This window comes from Paroedura picta, chromosome 4, assembly GCF_049243985.1.
Source record: "Paroedura picta isolate Pp20150507F chromosome 4, Ppicta_v3.0, whole genome shotgun sequence".
Classification (NCBI taxonomy): Eukaryota; Metazoa; Chordata; class Lepidosauria; order Squamata; family Gekkonidae; genus Paroedura; species Paroedura picta.
The window spans coordinates 34,332,533-34,349,808 of NC_135372.1; the positions used below are offsets into that span (position 1 = coordinate 34,332,533).

The window sequence follows — 17,276 nt, forward strand, 5'->3', positions numbered from 1 at the left end:
CAAGAAGGAATTATTAAATTTGTAGCCATCCATGTCAGCTTTCTTCTTCTGTAGCAGCTTCTAGCAGCTGACAGATCTTCTGATTCAGCTTTCCAAGAGCAGCAGACTGATCTGGACAACTGGGTTTGATGCCCCACTCCTCCTCCACATGAAGCCTGCTGGGCGACCTTGGGCCAGTCATAGCTTTTTCAGAACGCTCTCAGACCCACCTACTTCACTGCCATTGGGAGAGAAAAGAAGGCGATTGCTTTGAGATTACGTAGGAGATGAGAACTGGGTATAAAAACCAACTCTTCTTCTAGAGAAAAACCTTCCCAGATCTAAGGCTCCAAGTTTGGCAAAGTGGAATGGGTACGTTGAGAGTCCAGACTCAAATGGTGGCAAGTTTGCAGCATTTTGCATATACCCTGGATTGCTCGTAAGCCCTTAAACGTTGTAGAAAAATCCCCATAAAAATAATCATGGCCGAAGTAAGACTCTAGCCCAGCCCCAAAAGGGTTTCGCCAAGTGGGTGGGGGGTTAATTAAGAATTTATCGGATGACATGACCATATACAGTGGCTGAATTTATCAGGTGACATGACCGTATGGCCAATGATAGGCCTGGAGGGGGTTGGAAGGGGAGGGGCCCCAGCCTTACAAATACTTGCTGGCCCAAGCTCATCGCACATGGTAGTGACTGGAGTCCAGAGAGGTAAGTACTCTTATTTTAATTTCATTGCCTAGGTGGAGGAGGGGGGGTGACAGAGTGGCAGAGGCCTGCCCTAGCCCTGTTTCTGGTGAGCTGGGTGACAGAGTGGCAGAGGCCTGCTCTGGCCATGTTTCTGGCATTGGGGGGGGGGGGATGTGGAAGCTATGGAGCAGCTTAGGCCTGTCCCAGCCCTTTTTCTGTAGGCTCCCTTTGGTGAACAAGAGCAAACTGGTAGCCAGCCCAGAGTGCAGACATGGTTCTATTCACAATCATCGGATATCTCTTTGTTGTCACTTCCTGTGCTGTGGGAGTGGCCTGGTGATATATCCGGTGGGAGTGCCTGGAGTGACGGAACTTCTGGTGACATGTGACTTTCAGGGGTGTGGCAGGAAGGTGTGGCCTGCTGACCTCACTCCCAGGGTTTCTCGAAGCCTGAAGAATGTTTCAGAGGGTTCTCAGCAGTCAAAAGGTTGAGAGAGGCTGCTTTAGCCCCTCCCATTGCAATGAAATGAAACCCCTCCATTGGGGTTAGAGGTAAATGATGCCCTGGGGGTGCGGGCTGAGAAAAGGAAAATGTCAACCAAGGGCTAAGCCTGCTTCGCTCCTGAGAATCGTCCTCGTCAAGAGCCCTGACCTGGATAGTCCAAGCAAGCCTGATCCCATTGGATCTCGGAAGCTTAGCAAGGCTAACCTCGGCTGGTATTTGGATGGGAGACCTCCAAGGATTTGGATGGAGTTCCTCCAAGGAACACTGAGAGGCCTGACACAGAGACAGGCAATGGCAAACCATCCCCAAACATTTCTCGCCTGGCTGCCAGACAATGCTCAGATCTCCTGGCTACCCGACACACGCCATATGGTAAATAAATGATATAAATAATCCTCATCAAGTAAGCAGAGAAAGCCCCCTCGTGGCTCTATCACAGCCGAAGCCCGGTGCCAAAGCTGAATTGCAGGTGATTCTTACAGCCACCCTCACCCGCCCATCAGCCCTCAAAGAGAGTCATAATTTTGCTTCTGTTGCAGGTGACCTCCTGCCCAGTCATGTCTAAGTCATGCCAAGCAGGACAATGCTTCCAATGCTACCTCTAGGCTGGGGGCCAAAGCACTGGCCCCTTCTTCCTCTACAAACACTACCTGTGCCTTTAGATTGGTGCTTGGGTAGGTGGCATTACATGCAACCCTGCCCACCAACCAACACAAACAGAACAGTCAAGGCAGCAGAGAGCAGAGAAGGAGCAGCCAGGAGTTAATTGCTTGGGCAAACCATCTGAATGGCTGACCCCAGCTTGTATTTGGATGAGAGTTCCTGGCAAGGATTTGGAGGGGGTTTCTCCGAGCAATACCAGGGCAGGCAATGGCAAACGACCTCTGAACGTCTCTTGCCTGGCAGCCAGACAACCCTTGGATCTCCTGGCTCCACTACACACACCATACAATAAATCACAATCATTTAAATTGCAGTGGGACCAAGCATAGGTTTTTTTTTTTCTTTTTCAAGTGCTCTCACTCAAGGGCATTCCTGTTTGCGTCCCTGCCAAGGCCTGGGGAGCGGGAAGCTATTCCTGGCATCGGCAAAGTGGCTCCGAGCAGGAAACATCCATCTGGCAGGGAAGTGGAAATGCTGCTATAGAGAGGCAGGCAAGTTGGGAGCCCTGCTTGACCATAAGCAAAGTCAGCTTTAGATGAACTGCATGAGGGATGTGTAGGAAAGCCGAGCAGAAGGGAATAAATTTCAATGGGAGCTCCTTAAGAGGAGATCTTTCACCAAAAATGAACTTGCAGAGTTAACTCTGCTATGGGGGACTGTTAAATCCATGAAAGAAGAAGAGTTGGTTCTTATGTGCTGCTTTTTCTCAACCTGAAGGAGTCTCAAAGCAGCTTAAGGTCCCTTCCCTTTCCTCTCCCCACAACAGACACCCTATGAGGGAGGTGAGGCTGAGAGAGCCCTGATATTACTTAAGAAGAAGAAGAGTTGGTTCCATGCAAAGATCTTCCATGCTGGGATGAACTCTGTCCCCTTCACATTCTGCCTGCTGATGCCGTAGCCCTCCTGGGGCTTGGCTTGTCATTTAGGGAGCTAATGCAGCTCTAGTTTTTCCCTCTAGAGAGAGATTAGAGCGGTTTCCCAGATACATCACTGTGTGGCAGCTGCATCCCATGCTGCCTAGCAAATCAGATCTAGCAAATCAGGTCATAGAATCCTAGAGTGGGAAGGGGCCACGCAGGCCCTCTAGTCCCACCCCCTGCTCAGTGCAGGATCAGCCTCAAGCATCCAGGATAAATGTCTGTACAGCTGCTTCATGAAGGCTGCCAGTGGGGGAGCCCACCACCTCCTTAGGCAGCCCATTCCATTGCTGAATGCGATTGGAAGGGATTTTCCCCCTCCTCCAATTCCCTGACAGCCTTCTAAGCACTGCCAACATTACAAGAAACATCCTGTGTTACTCTCCACAAACACACACACACACCAAGTGCATATCCATGCACATAAAAATTGTGTGCCACCAAGTTGCAACCAACTCAGGGCAGCCCAAAGTCTGTAGAGGTTTCAATGCAAGAGATGATCCAACGTGGTTTACCATTGCCTGCCTCGCAGCCCTGGATTTCCTTGGTGGTTTCTGCACACAATAGATAATGCACTTTCATTGCGCTTTAGAAGTAGATTTTACTGTTCTGCGTAGAAAAATCCAGCTGCCAAAGCACAATAAAAGTGCATTATCCTATGTGTGCAGACTCTGCCCTTGTCTGACCCTGCTTAGCTTTCCGGAGTCGGGCTCCTGAACACTCTCCTGCTCAGCAGAAAATGTGCTTTCAAATCCCCAGGTGCCAGAAAGTCAAGTGCAGTTTCATTGTGCACAGCCTGCGGAGAACAGCACATCGGTTCTCTGTAACAGGCTGCCAGGATCTTGTTGTTCCCGGTGCAGTTACATTGCTTGAAAAACTGAGCAACCAGTCCTGGAGAAAAGGAGTCGTTCGTATCCCTGCACAGTTAAAATTAATGAGCAAGCATCAGAAAGCTCAGCGTGCTGCACCAAAATAAAGTTTTATTCAAAGGTATAAGTCCAACAAAGTTTTATTCAAAGGCGTAAGCTTTCATGTGCACGCACATGAAAGTTTATGCCTTGGATAAAACCTTATTGGTCTGAAAAGGTGCCGCTGGACTCCAATTTTGCTCTGATGCTTCAGACCAACACGGCTACACACTTGAACACTGCACTGAGATCTCCAAAGCATTTCTCTGGAGCAGTGGTTCTCAACCTTCCTAATGCCGCGACCCTTTAATACAGTTCCTCATATTGTGGTGACCCCCAACCATAAAATGATGCAAATATTTTTTTACAGAAATTAAACCGAAACTGACCAATGGCGTGAAGATCCCTTGTACATGATTGTATATAAATTGTTTTTTCCCCGGGGTTACTCAGTTCAGTTCTGCCTCTTGTCCCACCATGCTGATCTCACTCTTTTCCGCTGCTCCAGACAGATGAACGCTCTATCTCGATCTACCCCGCAAGGCTGTTGTGTAGATGGCACCCCCCCGACCAAGCTGCTTGCCCTGCCACGACCCCTGTGAAAGGGTCATTCGACCCCCCAAAGGGGTCCCAACCCCCAGGTTGAGAATCACTGCTCTGGAGGTTCTTGTCCACCTGGCCTTTATAGTAAGTTTTTTTTTAAAAATTCCTCATAGATTACCAGAAAAGGAATTTACAACACACGTTACTAAAAAGGATGGAAACCAGGGAGCAAGCAAAAACAGGTTCACAGCGTTGCAGCTCTGATGAGTCTGTCTCGGGATTTTCCAGGACCGCTAGGCGACGTTCACCTTCAGCGTAAACCGTTTCAGAACAGAAATCATTTTTACGATGCCTGTTACCTGTGAGATGCCACCTACCAGGCCCATGAAATGATGCTCAATTACCTTAATTGCAGGCCAATTCACTACACTTCCACAGTTTACAATCTCTTCCTTCCCCCCCTTATCGGCAGAGCTGCTCGTGAATCACGATGCCCACACGCCTGGCTTTCGTTTTAACCGAAGGCATTTACTGTGCTTTTGAAATCAGCAGGAAAAAGGGGGCTATTTACAGTATTCACAAAAGGAGATTTACAAAAGGAGAACGCCGGATGAGCACGCAGAGACGCCACTTCCTCGAACGCATAGATAAGTGAGCATAAGCCATGCAAGCCTTTTGTCATCGTCGGCCAGCGCAAAAACGCATCCTGGGATGTGCTGAGAGATCGTTGCCAGCTGCGCAGCGTGTAAATTCAGGCCATTAGCTCACCTTATCAAGTATCAGGGGAGGCCCCGGATCCTGTTTTAAGTTGCTTGCCTCCCACGTCCCTCGTTTGGGGCCCAGGCACTAGTGGTATTCCAGGGAGAGAGAGAGAGAGAGAGAAAAATCAAACTGAATGCTAGGCCAAACACTGCCACTGAGGCACTTTGGCTTCAGGTCTTCAGACCTCTCTGCCTTTGGTTCCCTGTTCCCACGACAAGTGCTACAATGCCTCTGCATGGGGAGGGAAGTGCACTTCCACACGCACTGAACAATGCACTTTCAATCCACTTTACAGCTGGGTTTTACTGTGTGAAATGGCAAAATCCACTCGCAAACCATCGCCTCATTGCATTGGAACTGCGTTATTTAGCACGTACGAAAGCGCCCAGGGAGAAGATCGCCTGAGGCACGCCTGTAAAAGCGAGGATTCACACTCCCGGTTTGATGCCGTCATGCCGAAATGGCAGGGTTGGTGGGGGAGCAGGCGCTCCCCTCAAGCTCCCTTCCCTTGCTGCAGCAGGTCAACCCCCCCCCCCCATAGTCATTTTAGACAATGGCCAGTGCAAGCCTAAAGCCTTCTCCCTGCAGCCCGTGAGGTTGCACAGGGTCACCTCCTCACCACCGTAGCTGCGCAGGCCTAGCTCTGAAATCTCTATTGGCTACATTTGGTGCCCCATCATGGGGGGGGGCAGGGATCTCCGTCCACTTCTGGGGTACTTGGGCAGTTCGAAGAAGCAGCCTCCAGGCCCTTGGTGCCGCTTCTGACCAGGGTGGGCGAGTGTGCCTTGACAAATCTAGGAGAACAGTGGGGAGAAGAGGCAGCCAAGCTGTGCTGGCACCAGGGCCGGAGCCTGTGCGCCAGCCACAGAAGCCGAGAAAGGCCAGTTTAACGGAGCTAAGAGGAGAAGAAAAGCACCTTGTCCGGGGATCAGAGGCTCTGGAAGAGAACAGGAGAAGAGCTGCCAGTCATTGACGGAACAGCAAAGGGTCAGTGGGAGGAATCTGCCAGGGGACATCAATAATTTGCTTTATTCTTGTCTTGCTGCTGGTGGTGGAGTAGATAGGTGATTGCTTTCTGCATAGAGGCAGGGCTATTTGAGCTTCTTGGAACTCTGGCTGCCACTACCCACTGAGCATTTGGTAAACTGGCACCTGTGCTCCTTCTCCCAGAGGGCTTTGAGCTTCTGGTAGTAGACCTTGCAGCTGAAGCCTTCCTTCGCCCCGCACTTGATGTGGGTCTTGAGGGAGTGCAGCGTCGGGAACATGCGGCAGCAGGCCATGCACTTGTAGCCGTTCTGCTGCAGGGGCTGCCACCGGGAAGCCAGGAGGATGTCGTGGGACGTAATGCTGCCCTTGTTTTCAGGGGTGGGCCCGCCCTTCCTGCTGCCGCTCTCCCGGGGGCGGGCTTTCTCTAGGGAGCCGGAGGAGGACGAGACGCTGTTGGAAGCCTCTTCGGCTTGGCCGGCGCCCACGGGGATGTCACTGCTGCCGATGCTGAGACTCCCGGGGAGGGCGCCGGAATCCCCCGGGGCGTTTTTGTCCATGTATACAAAGTAGCTGTAGGGGGAGTACCAGGGCCGGTAGATGGCACAGTTGTGTCGCAGGGGTTCATCGCCCTGCAGGTCCATGAGGAGGCAGTCTACCAAGAGAAGAAGGTGGAGTGAGCCAAGAGGGCCTCGGACCAGGGTCCAGGAGGCACGGGTTCCAATCAGGGTTGTGTGTGGCGGCTGATTTGGACGCCGCCAGGCACAATCCTAGTTCCAATCCCCACTCTTCTATGGAAGGTTGTCGGGGGACCTTGGGCCAGGTGCGCATCCCTCCCACGGTGGCCTTTGTGAGGATAAAACCGAGGAAGGGAGAACAGTGGGCCCCCACTGGAAAGAAAAGCAGGGTGTAATCTTCTGAATGAATCAATTCTTGTGCCAAGCTTAATAGGTGAGAAGGGCACCAGAGAGTTGAAGGGCAGCGGTACTGAGAGCCGCGTTCCCAGTTACCATCGTCCCAAAGAGATGGATTTGCTTCCGTCCCTGGGATGCACCCCGATGGGGGCTTGAAGCTTACCCATTCCTCCAGCAGTGGCTATTTTAGTGTGCCACCTGCCAAGGACAAAACCCGTCTCTTTAAGGACCTTGCCCACTTTCCTGAAGCGTGGCCTTGGTGCCATGCTGAGTCACAGGCAGTGCATCAAAAAGTCACATGGGGTTCCTGAGCCACCTAATGTACACCACTGCTGTGGGGGATATGCACAACTGTATAACCTCCGAACATCCATGGTTGGAGCCAAGTCTTTTGTGCCATGCTCAGCTTTCCCCCCTGGAGTCTGTTTTTCTGCATTAGGGACATGGTGACTCGTTTCCTTGCCCTCTTTAGGGTCTGTCTCCTGTTTGGCCCCACTTCTAGCATCACCCCCAGGACCTTCTCTGCCTTGCCATTCCCTCTTAAAAGCTGCTAGCCCTCACCTGGGCCAGTAAGTTCTTAGACACCTGATGTGATTGGCCCAGGCAAGCCCGATCCTGTCACATCTTGGAAGCTAGGCAGGGTCAATCTGGCTAGCACCTGGAAGGGTGACCTCCAAGGAATGCCAGGATCATGATGTGGGGACAGGCAATGGCAAGCCACCTCTGAACGTTTCTTGCCCGGCTGCCAAACAATCTTAGGAACTCCTGGCTATATTAGAAGAAGAGCTTGGGTTTTTTTGTATTCCACTTTTCCCTACCCAAAGGAGTCTCAAAGTGGCTTATAATTGCCTACCCTTCCTGTTCCCACAGTGGATGCCCTGTGAGATGGGGGAGGCTGACAGAGCTCTGAGAGGACTGGGACTGGCCCAAGATCACCCGAATTACACATCTGCCATACGATAAATAACTATTAATAAATTAGGCCCCTTTTGGAAAGAACAGAAAAACAAGGAACCTTTCCAAGGCAGTATACTTGTGATAATGTATATATTGAATTTTAATACAATTTCTTTTACAATTTATTTTATATATACCAGAAGGAACAACCATAACTGTTTCTAGATAAATTCTGTTTCATTGACTTCATCAGTGGTTGAGTTCTCCAATCCTCCCAAAACAGTTTGTTGTATTGAAAGTGACAAAATCCTACCGTCTTTCCTTATATTACTTTTTTAGCATTTTAGTACCAATAGGCCATAGACTCTAAGGCAGTGGTCCCCAACCCCCAGTCCGAGGACCGGTACCGGTCCGTAGATCAGTCGGTACCCGGCCACGGCTCCTCCTCGTCCTCCTCCCCGGCTGCTGCTTCGGGGGCTGCCCTGCCACTCTGCCGCCAGCTCACCTTTGGTGCTCTCCAGCGGCCGCCATGGCTGGGGCTCCCCCTTGACGTGGCACTGCGCAGCTGCTGCTGGCAACGCCCCCCCCAGTGGGCTGCGGGAAGTCAGGGGCGCGGGCGGGAAAGCAAGTGGAGCAGGGGCTCAGGCGGCGGCAGTGACATCCCTCAGCAAAAGACTACCTCCCCCGAGCCTCAGTAAAATTGTCAATCGTTGACCGGTCCCCAGTAATAAAAAGGTTGGGGACCACTGCTCTAAGGTACTTCGGGGAATGTTAGTCAAAGGCTGCGAGAAACCCAAGAAGTGGCATGATCGAGTATAGTTGGGAAGCATAGCTGTGTACATGCCCACCCGGAGCCCTTCTCCTTCCAGGCCTATCATTGGCCATTTGGGGAGGGGGAGGGGTCAACATATATGGTCATATCACCAAATAATTGTTTAACAAATGTTACATATAAAAGCTTATATATAAATTGTATAAATAAAAATTAATTCCCACACGTTCAGGAAACCCTTCCAGGGCTTTCACGAAACCCTGGTTGATAAAGCCTGCAGTAGCATTTTGCTCGGGAGGGAGAACCCACCAGGTCAGGAGAAATGTGGTAGTGATGGGGCTGTGATTATCAGGGGGGACAGAGTTCCAAAGGGCCTGAAAGATGGCCCTCTTCCACCGGCCATATGGTTCGAGGCCAACCAAAGCACAATAGGACATTCATAAGCCCCCCCCCCCCATCAATCCTGAAATCTGGTCACAAAATCGATGCCATAATTACTCTGACAGATCAGGGGCAATTGTGGGTTTTTAGATTAAGCATTTTTTAAATTAACACCAAATATTTTATATTTGTATATGTATTTTTAATTGATCTTGGCTGCCCTGAGCCTATTTCTAGGGAATGGTGGCCAATAAATCCATCTTCTAATGTAATCTTCGAAATCCTTATCCATTGTTCCTCTTAATATTTGTGAAACAGCCTGGGGGGTGGAACGTGTCAGGGGTGTCCAAGTTTGAATAGGGCCAATCAGGGTGCGGCCAGTAATAGATGTTCAGAGGTGGTTTGTCATGGCCTGCCTCTGTGTAGCAACCCTGGACTTCCTTAGCAGTCTCCCATCCAAATACTCAATAAGGCTGACTCTGCCTTTTTCTGCATTCTGATGAGAACAAGCTAGCCTGGTCCAGGATGCTACAGTGGCAGAAAATGCTCAAGTGTGCAGCTCTGTAGGCTCAAAAGTAGCCATCAATTTTTTCTCATATGGCCAAGGAACTTCTCCGACAGCCTGTTCTAGCACTGCTCTCGTTCACATAACATAAAGGAAAGAATCCCCGCTCTAACTTCTCAGCGCTCCCTCAGATTCCCAGGCCCCCAACTCACCGGGCAAGCTGGCTGGGTTTACAGGGGATGTTAAATCGGGCACACTCTTCGGGGCAAAGCTGGGGAGGCGCGGCCCTGAAATGGTTAAAAGAGAAAAGTTTTCCATTGGCCTCTCAAAACAGATGAACTGGAAGGGTGGAAACCTCAGCTGCGTGCAAGTATTTCTGTGCAAAATGGCCATCCTGGGAGCTGACATTGTGACGTCACGTGCTGATGTCACAGTCCTATCAGTTTAGTCCACCTGCATTAAACCCGAGGAGCAAAGACTCCTGCAATATTCCTGCAAGCAATAGGTACCGAATCTCAAGAGAAGACCATGCTGAAGTGCAGCTTACTCAAGGCAGCTTGGTGTAGTGGTTAAGAGGGGAGTCCTCTAATCTGGAGAAGCACCAGGGGTGGTCAACCTGTGGTCCTCCAGATGTTCATGGACTACAATTCCCATGAGCCCCTGCAAGCAAACACTGGCAGGGGTTCATGGTAGCTGTAGTCCATGAACATCTGGAGGACCACCGCTTGACTACCCCTGAACTAAATGACTATAGAAATTTTGCATTAAACCACATTCAGTGGCATCACTAGTTGTCTTTCTACCAAACATAAACTGTATATTCGATTTCCAGTCCCTGAGTGAGCGGGCACGCGAGGATCTGCTCCGTTCGGGAGTGTTTTCAAATTATTTACATTATAAGTATAGATAAACTTAATTGGTCTTTCTGACTTGAAGCATGTTTTTGTTTTTGTCCAGCTAAGCCTTATCTTTTAGCTTGCTGCTGATTTTTTTTTTCTCTTTCGGTTTTTCAGTCTGTGATTTGGGAATTAGGGAGTAGCCCAGGAAGGGCTGGGTGGAGGCCGGCGTTTTCTTTCACAGACCGTGCTCTCTGCACTCTCGGCTGGGAGACCTGTTCTACCCTCCCTGAACTTTCTCTCTTCAAATTTATTTTATTTTTATTTCAGTTTTAGCTATTAGAGTGTTGGCTGTTTTAGACTTGCTTTGTTCATTCCCCCCCACCCCATGTGGGGGAAGGGGAAAAGAAGAAGGTTTTGTTATTCTTTTTCTTGGTTGAAGTCAGGCTCTGTCAGGGAATAGTTTAACCTTTACTGCTTAAAGTTTTAAAGTTTGCAAGGAAGTAGCAAAGACTAAAGATTTTTCTCCTCATGCTGCAGGATCTTTCTCCACAGTATTGACTATGCTTCTTATTTATAATTAATTGACAAGGTTAGTTAATATTTCATTATTCTTAGCAATATTATTACCTTTTTTTTTTCTTCCTGTCTATTTTAAATTGTAAAGGTAAAAGTATCCCCTGTGCAAGCACCGAATCACGTCTGACCCTTGGGGTGAAGCCCTCTAGCGTTTTCATGGCAGACTCAACCAGGTTGTAGCCCAAAGAGAATTACCCCAACTGCTACCACTTCTTGTGGACACCTCTGGAATTCTGACAGTGTCCAACTGTAACTCTCGTTTCAGGCAGAAGTACTGAAGATAACGCCATTCCTGTTTTCAGCCAGGGTTAGGGTTCTGGCCAGATAAGTCCTGGGCACAGAGTGGGGGGAGCGTGTGCTTTCATTTGCTTGTTGCCTGCAAACTATCATGGTAGCTGTTTTACATTATTGCATGAAGTGACATGAGAGTATAGTTCCAGTATAGGGTAGTCAATAGAATGCAAGGAAGGAACCATTCTGCAGGGCCTATAAGATGGAGCTCTTCCGCCAAGCTTTTGGTTGGGGCCAAAGGTAACACCCGTCTTCCGACCTATTTATGGCCCCACCCAGCCATAGACTGTGGAAGTAGCGCTGCTTTTTAAATCTGCCGTTATTAAATCAAATGTATCTGTTTTAACTTTGTATTTTACGTAAGCTGCTCTGAACTGGCTTGCCGGGAGGGCAGTTAGTTTTGGGAGCGGTGGGCAGAAGTAACACGAAAAAATAAAGAGTGTGAAGGATGCCAGTTTGAAACCGGCCCTGTGATTCCAGGGTGCTAATTACTTCATGTCCAGCTATTCTCCAGAGGTATTGTGGAAGCTTTCTTCATTGTTCGAAGACAGTTACTTTTCCCGTTTCCTTAGTGTGTTAACAACTGAATGGGACTGAGCCTGCCAAGAAATTTGTCCTTGATACTTCTTTACAAGATAATTCTGTGTTACGCTCCCTCATGAGAACTTTTCCCCAGATAATTTCCAGCACTCGGTTAAAGTGAAGGATTAATGTTACAAATACTGAGAATAAGAGCTGCGGGATTTGTACCATGCTTTTTACTATCTGAAGGAGTGTCATAGTGGCTCATAATCACCCCTGGGCACCATGCTGCCCCTTAAGTGCATTTAGAAAATTGGTGGGGCTAGGTGTGGCCTTTTCCCAGGAGGGCTTTTGATTGGTTGTACAGATTAAAAAGCATCCTGTGAAACAGAACTTCTGCCTGAAATGTTGAAGAGTTACAGTTAGACATTGTCAGAATTCCAGAGGTGTCCACGGGCTTGAAAAAGTTCAGGACCCTCGGCGTAGCCTATGCGTGATCGCCTTACGCATCCGCTACCAAACTGGGGTATGCAAAAAGCAAAAGGCATCTTTTGGATTGTGTCTATTGGACCAGATTTTTTAAAATATATTTTTGAAAAATCCTGGATCCCAGTGTCTGCTGCCCTGTCTGATCTTGAGCTGGCTCCTCTTCCAACTCAGTTTAAACCAAGCTGCAGTGGAAGCCAGCCCCAGCTGAGGTGTCCTGGAGCTATCAGCTCCCACCGGCCCAGCTGATCTTCTGTATAGCTGAATATCCCTGACTAAGAGCCAGAAAAATTCAACTTTTATTCAGGCTCAGTTCTATCAGTAGTAGAAGACGAACTGGTATGTATCCTGCTTTTTACTACCCAAATGCCATTCAAAGAGGCTTGCAATTGCCTTCCTTTCCTCTCCTCACAACAGACACCCTGTGAGGTAGGTGGGGCTGAGAGAGCTCAGACAGAACTGCTCTTTGAGAACTGCTCAACAAGACTGTGACTAACCCAAGATCACCCAGCTGGCTGCCTGTGGAGGAGCAGGGAATCAAACCTGCTTCTGCATATTAGAGGCTGCCACTCTACACCAAGCTGGCTTTCTGATCTGTAATTGGCTTAAATTATACCCAAAAAAACAGATATTTTTTTATATATTTTTCCAGCTTGGTTTATGCCAGATGCTCACCCCCCCAACTAACAAACTGAGAGCCATTTTTGGGTCCTGTTATCATGATGGATGACCAGACAGGCTGAAAGAAGTGCATCTGTGCTTTCTCCCTGGCAGGCGCCCCCCTCACACAGGCATTGCTTTCTTTCTCCCACAGCTGACCACAGAATGTTTGAGAATTCAAATGCTGCCTTTGCGTCAACACTGCCGCCTCCGAAATCGGCTTCCCAGCCATTCAGATCGTCCTTGAGCACAAGCCCGCGAGGGCTGCCGACCGCGTTTGGCGGGAGCCAGCACTTTAAGAACCTCGGCAAAGCCGTCGGGGCCAAAGTCAGCGACTTCCTGCACAGGAAAGAGCCCTCCAGCCACAGCAGCCTGGGCGTGACAGAAGTCAATGAGAGCGCAGGAGCAGTTCTCCCGCACACAGAAGACGCTGCGTCGGGAGCCCTGGGCCAGGCAGTGGGGTAAGTGGTGGGCGGCCACCATGTAAGCTTTCCTGGGTCAGTGGTGGAAAGTGCCATCTAGTCCCTGCCAATGGATTTCCAAGGCAAGAGGTGTTCCAAGGCAGTTTGCCATCGCCTGCCTCTGTGTAACCACCTAGGACTTCCTTGGTGATCTCACAGCCAAATGCTAACCAAGGCCGACGTTGCTTAGCTCCCACAATCTGCGAGAGCAGGCCCTTAGCCAGGAAAAAAATGGGGGAGGGGGGCAAATGAGTACCTGGCTGATCGGCCATCTTTATTTATTTTCTCTGCTTTACTCCCGACGTGATTTTGCACACATCTGTTTGCAGGCCTTTTGCACCAGGATGCTTCAGCCCCGCCAGCTGCTAATTCTGTTCTAGTCAATTGCATAGAGGATTCACATTTGGAAGATCGAGGGCAGGATTCACACCCTTTTACCTTCTTCACACAGAGAATTGACACTTGAAAGACTTGTGACAGACTGCATGCTGAATGGAGGGGTGTGGGAAATGATTGAGGGGGCCCGGCCCCTTTGTGTGCCATTGCGGCTATGGGACTGGACAAGAGTGAGCTAGCCTGGGCTGTTCTAGCGATGGCTTCCAGGGGTTAGGCCTATAGCAAGGGGGCTGCAGCCAGAGAACTGGCTGTTTCTTTCTTCTGTCTGCCATAGCAATCCATAGTTATGAAATTGCCAAAGGAGGAAGTTGCCAAGTAGGACTAAGTAGGGGCTGGGAGCATGAAAGCCCAATGTGGGAATATGGCCTCCTAGATGAATACTGATGGTGAATAGTCATAGAATCATAGAGTTGGAAGGGACCTCATGGGTCATCTAGTCCAACCCCCTGCATTATGCAGGACACTCACAGCCCTATTGCTCATCCACTGTAACCTGCCACACCCTTAAAATTTAACAGAATCAGCCTCTCCGTCAGATGTCTATCCAGCCTCTGCTTAAAAATTTCCAAAGATGGAGAACCCACCACCTCCCACGGAAGCCTGTTCCACTGAGAAACCGCTCTAACTGTCAGTAATGATGATGATTCGATTTATAAACTGCCCCGTTCTAAAAATCCAGCTCGAGGGGGTTTATAACATAGCAATTCTCAGTATAAATTTCCAGTAAAATCAGTAAAAGTCTACAGAAAGTATGGAATAGAAATAGAATGAATGAATGGAATTGAATTGAATGAATGAATGAATGAATGAATGAATGAATGAATGAAAAAATCCTAAATGCCCCGTTATTTGATTCTTGGGCCTTGTTCCTGCCAGTATCTCTTTAGACCACCATGTGGGGAAACTGCAGAGGGGGATGCCTATTTGATTTTGTTTACTTGCCCTGGCCTGAACCATATGCTTAGTGAAAGAGGGCCATTTTGCAGGCCCTGCAGAAATTTGATAATTCCATCAGGGCCTGAGTTTCCACCAGCAGCATATTCCACCAGGCGGAGTGTAGCCAGCCACACTTCTTTTGGTCCACTGTATCATCTGATAATAGTATCATGTGATACCGTTTCTTGTGAATAATATATATGACAATTATGTGAATCATACCTGATAATAGTATCATGGGATACCACTTGGGACATCTACAACTGGTGGGGGTTCCAGCCCCAAAATAGCCATTTTGCCGTTCCAAAGAAGCAGATATTGTGATACCAGCCAGTTTCATTTAGTTACTCCCAGAAAATAGCATAGTTTAGCAGGGCAATAGGGATAGGAGTGTCCTGCATAGTGCAGGGGGTTGGGCTAGATGACCCATGAGGTACCTTCCAACTCTATGATTCTATGATTCTAGGGGACTACAGCCATGTGAATCCTGGGGTGAAAAAGGTGCAAGCTGCTTTGAGACTCCTTCAAGTAGTGAAAAGCGACATAAAAACCAACTCTTCTTCTTTTCTTTATGCACTAGCTATTTCCCAAGTCTAGGAATTGTCTTTGGCCCTGGCCATGTTGAAGAAGATGGACATGCCAAAAGTTGCAAAACCAAACTGATGGCAAGTTCTGCTTTGGGAGGGATTTGGAAATGCGTTGGGAAAGTTCTTCCCTTGATTGTATTTCTCTTGCACCTCGCAGGCCGTCACCAATCGATGCCATCCCCCGGCTTGACCCACCACCGCTGATTACCAAAAAGCGCACACCCAGAGCTCTGAAAACCACTCAAGACATGCTGATGGTTTCCCCTCCGTTGGCGGGCAGCGTAGAAGCTTGCTTTCCAGAGGAAACCCAGGAACGTGCCTGCACGCCAGCCAGGACAAAGGAAGGGGAAGAGGGGTGGAGTGAAATGGGTTCGCCAGCACTGGAGGAGAATGGAGGCAGTCCCAAGATGACCTTTAGCGTCCCCGACCTCATCCATAAAGAGAACCCAGAGCCCAGGCCGAAGAGTGATTTCCAGACGCCTCCTCCTACTTGCCCGGAGAATTTGACGCTCCTTCTCAGCGTGACCCCCGGCAAGCACCTCCCGGAGGGCCACTTGCCGAGCAGCATCGATCCCTCCACGGCAAGGACACCCACACTGGAAAGCGAAGGCCGCAGCCCGGACTTGCTCTCCTTCGAGTAGCTTTGTCGCCTCCCGCCAGGTCTCAGCTCTGCTTCCCTTGCCAAGTCAGTCATCGGAACTGGGCCACTGGACAGTTCCCAGGGCCGGATGTCTTCCTGCTGAGAACAGACTCCAGAGGGACACTTCCTGTTCTCCTTTTGGGACAAATGTCGCTAGCAGGAACTATCCTGAGGAAAGGCCGGAACTTTTGCCAGCCGCAGGTCATTCTCGCGCACACCAGCAGGGGCGCATCCCCTTGTGACCGTGTCCGTGGGCTCGCCGGAGACCCAGCGCAAGCTAAGAGGCTCCCGAGTACTGGAAACACACCCTCTGCCATCATCACACCAAACTCTCAGGATACAATCTTGCCAAATCTCTGGGTGATCCTAGATCGAAGTTACCTCCCCGGATTCTAAAACTGGTCCCACGATCGGAGCCAGAAGGAAGCTCTCGATCGATCAGGATCCGTCAAGGCGGTGCCTTTCAGCCCAGCCTTCCCCCCTTCCGCTGTGAGCGCTACAGGGGCCCCTGCAGTGTAGGGCTTCACAACGATTGTCGTCCCAAAGTGCAGCTCGAAAGCGAAAGCCCTTAAAGCCGTTGTGTCCTTCGTGCTCCCTGGCCTTTGACCGCTAGCCTTGCAAAACGCTTTCTCGTTTATGGCAGTCGTTTTGAAGAGTGAGAAACGGGAAGTGTTCTCGGGCTCTGTGCTGATGTTCGAAGCTAGTGAGAACTTTAAGCCAAGCCCCCAGGGGTAGTCAAACTGCGGCCCTCCAGATGTCCATGGACTACAATTCCCAGGAGCCCCCTGCCAGCGAATGCTGGCAGGGGCTCCTGGGAATTGTAGTCCATGGACATCTGGAGGGCCGCAGTTTGACTACCCCTGCCCGATGCCTTAATGTGAGAAGCAAAACCCATTCTGCTCCGAGCCACCTATTCAAAGGCAAGATTTTTTTCTCAACTAGTCACACTGACGTTAGGTTAAAGTCTAGTCTTGGCCTTTTACACAACTCTGACCCAAATCTACTTGAAACGGGGAAGCATTTGACTTCCGTGACCCTCTTTATAGCCTTCCCTCCACGGCTTCTGATAAGAGTTCTGTCCACAAGCTCCTGTTCCTTTTTGTCAGCTCAGTTCTCTCTCAGTGAGCACAGCTGGAGCCGCACAGAGGCGCCTGTACCTCAGGCCAACTGAGAGGAATCCTCTATTGATGCACAAGCGCTGGCTTCCTCGAGCCAGCCACGGTGGTTTAGTTGTTAACAATGGCAGCTTCTAATCCAGAGAACTGGCTTAGATTCCCCACTCCTCCCCATGCAGCCAGCTGGGTGACCTTGGGCCAGTCACAGTCCTCTTAGAACTCTCTCTGCCCCCACCTACCTCACAGAGTGTGGGGGGGAGGAAGGGAAAGGTGTTTGTGAGCCGCTTTGGGACTCCTTCGGGTGAGTGAAAAGCAGAGTATAAAAAATCACCTCTTTTTCTTCC

The 17,276-nt window shown here is 49.7% G+C and overlaps 2 protein-coding genes across 3 annotated transcripts in view; one reads left to right on the top strand and one right to left on the bottom strand.

Annotated features, from left to right (window-relative positions):
- The window catches only part of LOC143835118 (carboxyl-terminal PDZ ligand of neuronal nitric oxide synthase protein-like), an 88,226-nt gene extending 71,686 nt beyond the window's left edge, over positions 1-16,540 (top strand). For both annotated transcript variants that reach the window (XM_077332287.1, XM_077332286.1), the window contains 2 exons: positions 12,952-13,258; positions 15,335-16,540. In XM_077332287.1, coding sequence (XP_077188402.1) covers positions 12,952-13,258; positions 15,335-15,818 — 791 coding nt within the window. In that variant the 3' untranslated portion in view covers positions 15,819-16,540. The remainder of the gene's footprint in view (positions 1-12,951; positions 13,259-15,334) is intronic.
- Positions 5,980-9,815, bottom strand: SPATA46 (spermatogenesis associated 46). The gene is made up of 2 exons (XM_077332289.1): positions 9,636-9,815; positions 5,980-6,609 (listed from the first exon to the last, which is right to left on the bottom strand). The coding sequence occupies exons 1-2, from the start codon at positions 9,739-9,741 to the stop codon at positions 6,062-6,064; spliced, it is 654 nt and encodes a 217-aa protein (XP_077188404.1). The 5' UTR covers positions 9,742-9,815; the 3' UTR covers positions 5,980-6,061.
- Positions 16,541-17,276: the final 736 nt, after the last annotated feature.

Excerpts from the sequence above, each read along its gene's own strand:
- SPATA46 (XM_077332289.1), bottom strand. The coding sequence starts at position 9,741 with ATGGAAAACTTTTCTCTTTTAACCATTTCAGGGCCGCGCCTCCCCAGC. Across the intron at positions 6,610-9,635 it reads AAACCCAGCCAGCTTGCCCG|ACTGCCTCCTCATGGACCTG; the intron begins GTGAGTTGGGGG and ends TTCTCTTGGTAG.